The sequence below is a fragment of the Eucalyptus grandis genome, chromosome 2, assembly GCF_016545825.1.
Source record: "Eucalyptus grandis isolate ANBG69807.140 chromosome 2, ASM1654582v1, whole genome shotgun sequence".
In the NCBI taxonomy this organism is placed as follows: Eukaryota; Viridiplantae; Streptophyta; class Magnoliopsida; order Myrtales; family Myrtaceae; genus Eucalyptus; species Eucalyptus grandis.
This window is the reverse complement of record NC_052613.1, coordinates 50,453,595-50,459,941: the sequence shown is the minus strand read 5'-3', so window position 1 is coordinate 50,459,941 and position 6,347 is coordinate 50,453,595. Positions and strand designations below refer to the sequence as shown.

Here is a 6,347-nt window from a genome sequence, read left to right as displayed (position 1 = left end):
GCTTTTGGTCTTTTCTTATATGTTTGACCCATTTTTCACTTTCCACCCCTCAATTCTCGCATTTTGCACTGAATCGCAACCTCATGCCTCTTACTTTTTGCATTCGACCCCTGTGATTAATTACGTCGCTCGAATGATGAAATGGTGACGCTTTTGACATCACAGTGAAGATTTCCTTCTTTTTTTCTCGTGTGGAGTTGTATGAATGAGTTGCCTATATTCGATTATGAAGCGCTCCGACCGAAGGAAATTTCGACTTTAATATTAGCTATAGATTACAATCTAACAAAAATTTGTATCGTTTAAAAGAGTAAGTTACTTATTTGAAATCATTTAAATGCCTCCGGCGATAAATTCTAGTTAAAAATAGAGAAAATTTCAAAAAATGACCTGAAGTATTATTGTTTTCTCAAATGAGGGCCCGGAATGGATTTTATTTCAAATAAGAACCTAAAGTGGCCTTAATTGTTTCAAATAAGGGCTTGAAGTGGCTTTGGTTGTTTTAAATAAAGACTTGATCTAGCCGATTGCTGACTGGCTAAATTTTCCAACCAGCCAAGGGTATTTTTGTCATTTTGCATTTCACCTTTTTTTTTTCTTTCCTTTTTTTTTTTTGTTCTTCTTCTTCCTTTTTGCCACTGATGCCCACAAAGGGCTAAGTGAGGGTCGCCCCCACCAGCGAGGGCCACCCACACTGCCCACAAGTGACCGACAGCCTTGCTTGAGCGTGGTGACCCTCACTCTCTTGCCCAGCCCTTTGTGGGCATTGCTAGTGGCCGGCTGGCCATTGGCGAAGAGGAAGAAGAGCTAGCTAAAAAAATGGAAAAAAAAAAGGGACAAATGACAAATGACGAAAATATCATTGATCGCAAGAAAGACGAGTTCTTATTTGAAACGGATATAGCCACTTTATGCTCTTATTTGAAATAAACATAACTACTTTAGGTCCTCATTTGAAATAATATCCACTTTAGACTCTTATTTGAGAAAATAAATGCACTCCAGTCCTTATTTGAAATAAGATCCACTTCAGGCTCTTATTTGAGAAAAATAGGGTATTTCAGGGTCCCTTTTTGGAATTTTTCCTTAAAAATATTATGTGATTTTTATAATTAAATGTTAATGCTTAGATGGCTTTTCCATATTTAAAAAAAAAAAAAAAAAAAGTCTACATGGACGATGAGATGGCCCTAATCATAAAAAGAGGCTGCGCTCCCTCTTTCTCCATCATTTTCTGTCGCCCTCTCTTTCTCCGTCGATCTCTTTTGCCCTTTCTCTCTCATTCAAGTTCTCATGAAATCGAAGCACCCTTTGCGGCGATGCTATCCCCGTCGAATCTTGCAAATCTCGTGGTTCAAGAACTTCATCTCGGAGCGAAGTTCTTCATCCTCGAGGTAAGATGATGTGATCGCGATGAGTACCAACAGGGTTTGACTGGGCCAAATGGATAGGAACTTCTCCCTCGTCCCTGTACAATCATCCCAGCTCGGCAGAAATGATGAGCGAGAGGATGGAGAATTGCGCTGGGGTTTATGAGTTCCTTCGCGGGATTGGGATTGTCCTCGAAAGGCTAGCGCTTCCAGTCCCGCCGGTGGAGGTCATAAAGGAGCAAATTAATTATCTTCACAAATTGCAATCGAAGACATCAATAACTATCCTCTCGTACTAGGTTGCATCTTGAAGAAGAACATGATTCCGGTGCTTGATTTGCTTCTATGTCCTAAAATCTATTCCTATGTGTTATTCTTGATTTCATATTCAAGTCTCGCGAAACAAAAGCGATGTTAATGAATCTATGGTTTATATTGGGATTTGAACACTTCAACCGATAAATCTAAGCAGCTCTCTCTAGTACGCTTCATAACTTTATGGAGACATTTCAACAAACAACCTACATGCAAAGAGATTACTCGATCTAGTCATGAAATCAAAATTGTTTTCCATCTAAACAGTATTTAGAACAACAATGTCGCCACCGATCATCAACTAATAACTTAGATTTTTAGTGATTTACGCATGGCTTTCATGGATGGAAACTGGTCTCACATAGTAGCATAATTCCGATGCATGTGTTCTATGTTGTAGTAAGTATAGAGCATATTTTTAGGATTAATCATAACATCCTTAATTTAAAAGAATCATACCAAGTAGAAAAGAAGAGAGGAGAGTGTTTTAGAATTCATAACAAACCACACAATATTATTTCTAAGAATGGGGCGTTCTACCCCTTAATGTTTACATGCATTGCCCTTTATAGGCATAAAACAATCGATAAGGACAAACACACTATAATATGCAAACTCCTTTTGGTCGACAATGGCCAATTATTTGCATCTAAGGGGTCTTATGCTAAGGACTTTTTTGGTAACACTTTCGAGAACAATTGACTTTATTCTTTTGTTCCCGAGAATAAAAAAAAAATAGAAATCCGTTTAGTAAATTTTTTGTTTCTAGAAACAAAAATCTATTTTTTTGTTCTCTGGAATAGATTTGAAATAGAATCAAAAAGCGTAAAAAAATAAAAATTACTTCTTATTCCTGAGAATAATTCCTTAAATCAAGTCAATTTTTTTTTCTTTTCTCTTCTCTTTTCTTCTTTTTCCTTTTCTTCTTCTTCCTTTTGGCTGATCGCTAACCTTAGCCATGGCCAACGACACCCCGCGATGCTGAGCCATGACAAGGCTCGTCGATGCAAGCCTTGCCATGGCTAGGCAAGGCTCAACTTCACTAGTCGATGCGAGGCTTAGCCTCATTAGTCGATCAAGGCCAAGCCTCGCAGTGGCCAAGCGAGTCTCTAACGTGCTCATCAAACCTCACCCTAACCTGGCAAGGCTTTAGCAAGCTTGTTGCACAATTGGTTACTGACCACCACTAGCCACAAAGAAGGTGGAAGAAGAAGAGAAAAGGAAATAAGAAAAATATAATAAAAGTATTAAACAATTAAAAAAATTTAATTATCTTACCAAACGTATAATAAAATTTTAGATAGTTACCAAACACTTTAAAAAAACTTAGAAATTATTTCAGAGAATGAAAAAAAAATATTTATAAGTAGAAATCGTTTTCAGAAATAAAATGATTACCAAATACCCCCTAAGAAATTGATTTTTCCACTACTAACAAACTCTTATCCCACTTTTTGCGTTTCTACTATAGTGCTAGATGGCATTAGACAGTATATGAACGATACGCTACAGTACCAAACAGTCCATGAACAATACATTACGATACTATGAACAATACTTTCAAATTTTCAAGAATTCCAACCCCCATTATAAAATGGGGGAATTTGGGAATAGTTTAATTTTAAATTACAGAATTAGCAAGTGGAAGTGGTGGCGGCTCATGCAAAAAGCTCCAAAAGCATGATTATAGTCGTGTAACTGGGTCCACATCCTTGCTGGTCTTTTTGCTAACTTCGTTTAGGTGATAAAAAGGTCTCTTAATTTTTATTTTTATTTTGGTAATGAAAAGGTCTCTTAATTCTTTTGTTGTTAATATGTCAAGGTTCTTGGTTGCGTTTCCTAATCGAGCTACCCAAGGTAGGGATGTCAACGGTTCGGTTCGGTTTGGTTTTTAAAACCGAACGGAACCGAATCATTAGGAAAAACTTATGAACCGAACCGAATAAGAATCAAACCGAAATTTTGGTTCAGTTCGGTTTGGTTTGGTATTTCGGTTTTTGGTTTTCAGTTTTCGATTTTTACATTTTTTTTTTTTTTTTCTATTGTATCCGTTTCCTAGAAATAAACTCTTATTGATTTGTTGGTTCGGGATAAAAACCAAACCGATAATTTTTTTTTGATTTTTAATGAGAACTGAATTAAATGAAAACCGAACCGAAAAGCGAAATTTTTTGGTTTGGTTGGTTCAATTTTCGGTTCGCAACTAACCCAAGGGGATGCAACTCATTGATGCTGCTATTTTGTGCTTTGCATCAGCACGTGTTTGTGTAACTGATGCAAGCACAAAACTACACTAGCCTTGCTTATGCTAGTACGTGCATTGTACTAAACTGATTACTTATTATCACGACTAATATTGATGTAAACACTTTAAAAAAAATTGACACTGAAATAATTATCTATTTACAACTTTTAAACAATATCGTTTCTAAATTATATGCTGACTGAAGACATGATGAGTTATATAAGATTGAAAAATTAATAAAATATGACTTCATATGATTTTTAACAACTCAAATCAGAATTAGTATTTGATCATTTTTTAAGGAGTGGCACTCAAATGGTGTGATAAAAGCTTTCTATACTAAAGTAAGCCTTATTCATAAGTTTTTAACACTTCTGGTGTGCTTCTCCCAAATTTGTCATACCATCGATAGAGTTAACACAAATTATATAGTTGCGAAAATGAGGACCGTGAAAATTCGGAAGGAAAAATAAAATAAAATGAAAGGAGCTCACGTGATGTACGCGTGCGAGGAGCAAGCAAACCGAGCTCGGAAACGTCCGCCCAGGAAGAGAAGGGTTTTAAGGAGGTTTTAAGCAAAATCCAATTTTTCAACGACTTCAAACTCCAAACTCCAAACCTTCCTCCTCGCCGCTTCACCGCCGATCAAGAAACCGCTGTTCGCCGTCGATCTCCCCCCCCCTCCCTACCCTCTCCGATCCATGTCCGCCGCGGCTTCAGAATCCCCGAACTCCGAACCACCGATTCGTCCCCCGGACTCCTCCCCAATCGAGGCGAAAACCCTAGAGAGCAGCCCCAATCCCGACGAGAGGTCGACCTCGGACCGGGTCGAGACAGATGCCAGAGGCGAAGGAGAGGCGGCGGCGGCGGCAGCGGCGGCGGCGGAGGACGAGGAGGAAGGGGAGTGCGGGTTTTGCCTGTTCATGAAGGCCGGCGGCTGCAGGGACGCGTTCGTCGACTGGGAGAAGTGCATCGAGGAGGCGGAGAAGAGGAAGGAGGACGTCGTGGACAAGTGCTTCCAAGCCACCGCCTCTCTGAAGAAGTGCATGGAGGCTCACTACGACTACTACGAGCCGATACTGCGCGCCGAGAAGGCGGCGGAGGAGGAGGTCGTGAAGGAGTTGGACAGAGAGGCGGCCACGAAGGATGCGGAGCAGAGCGCAAGTGCGGAGCGAACCGTGACCTTGGAAGTCGCGAAGGAGTGATCGGGTTTCGAAGGATTAGGGACGGTCAGGCAATTCTTTTGCTTTTCAAATCTTTTTGATTACTGAGAGTTAAATAGTGGTTTGTTTCAGCTAATTCTGCTGATTTTTCGGAAAATTTCCGAGGATATGGAGGCAATTTTCATGTGAGGAATACAAATTGAACTTCTGTTTGTGCCATCGAGTTAATTTAAAGGAATAGTTTCCGAGATGGGAGAGATGAAAATCTTGACATTTCGTCTCGCTGGTGTTGTCATAATAAGTGTACTCTGACATTGACTTTGAGATTTAAACACAGTTCGGACTAATGGCTAGAAATTTGTTTCTGAAGAGCTCAATGCTCGTTGTTTGCTCTCATTGCATTGTGATTCTTGCCATGTCGTGGAATGTGTTGTTTTCGCTTGTTCTTGCTTCTCTGACTACCACACAAGATTCTCCGCATTCCATGTTGTCGATTCTAGATTACTAGCTTGTATGTCTTGCTCGTACACTGTCGTGATCTCAGCTCATTGGTCTGATATTATTATCACCTAATATATAGGTTACGTGTTAAGTAAACAAGATTCCAAGAATTGCAGTGCCTTAACAATGCAAAAGATGGGATTAAATTGATTCTTTGGCTCAAACATCTGGGTCGGCATTATGTTGAATGCTGAACAAAATGTCTGGACGGTCTTCATGGTCACTGAACACAAGACTGTATGGTAAATTATTGGCTGGATACCCTGAATCTGTTGGCTGCTGATTTGCTCCTATTTGTGTGAGGTTTTCTGGCGTTAGCGGCAGCTTACAATGTGGCAGATTCTTAGATTTTGATTTTTGAAAGGGCCTATACCTTACAACGGTGTGTTAGCTCTTTAAACTCCTCTCTCTCTCTCTCTCTCTCTCATATGATGGGTTTTGTTGCCTATCATGAAAGAATCGTACTTTCTGCATGTTTTCCCTCTTCAGGTTAGATGTTGTTCGAAGATTGGATATATCCCATGATAATTAGTTAATGCAGAAGACTTCTATGTTTTCTCATGTAAAAAAGTAGATCTTCATGTCATGGTCTTTATTAATATTTTATTAATTTCTTCATATGCATTTCAAATTTTTCTTTGTATTAGCGTTTGAGGTTTTATTCATGCAATCACATAGGGTGCGAATGGTAACGTTTCTGTTCTTTTTTTATTCCAGGGAACAGAAATAAAAAAAAGAGTGTTTCGTTTCAGA

General features: G+C 39.1%; 1 protein-coding gene across 1 annotated transcript; it reads left to right on the top strand.

The window, feature by feature from the left end:
- Nucleotides 1–4,609: 4,609 nt before the first annotated feature.
- LOC104433432 lies at nt 4,610–5,470 on the top strand. The gene has a single exon (XM_010046175.3). The coding sequence runs from the start codon at nt 4,632–4,634 to the stop codon at nt 5,133–5,135; it is 504 nt and encodes a 167-aa protein (XP_010044477.2). The 5' UTR covers nt 4,610–4,631; the 3' UTR covers nt 5,136–5,470.
- The last annotated feature ends 877 nt before the right edge of the window (nt 5,471–6,347 follow it).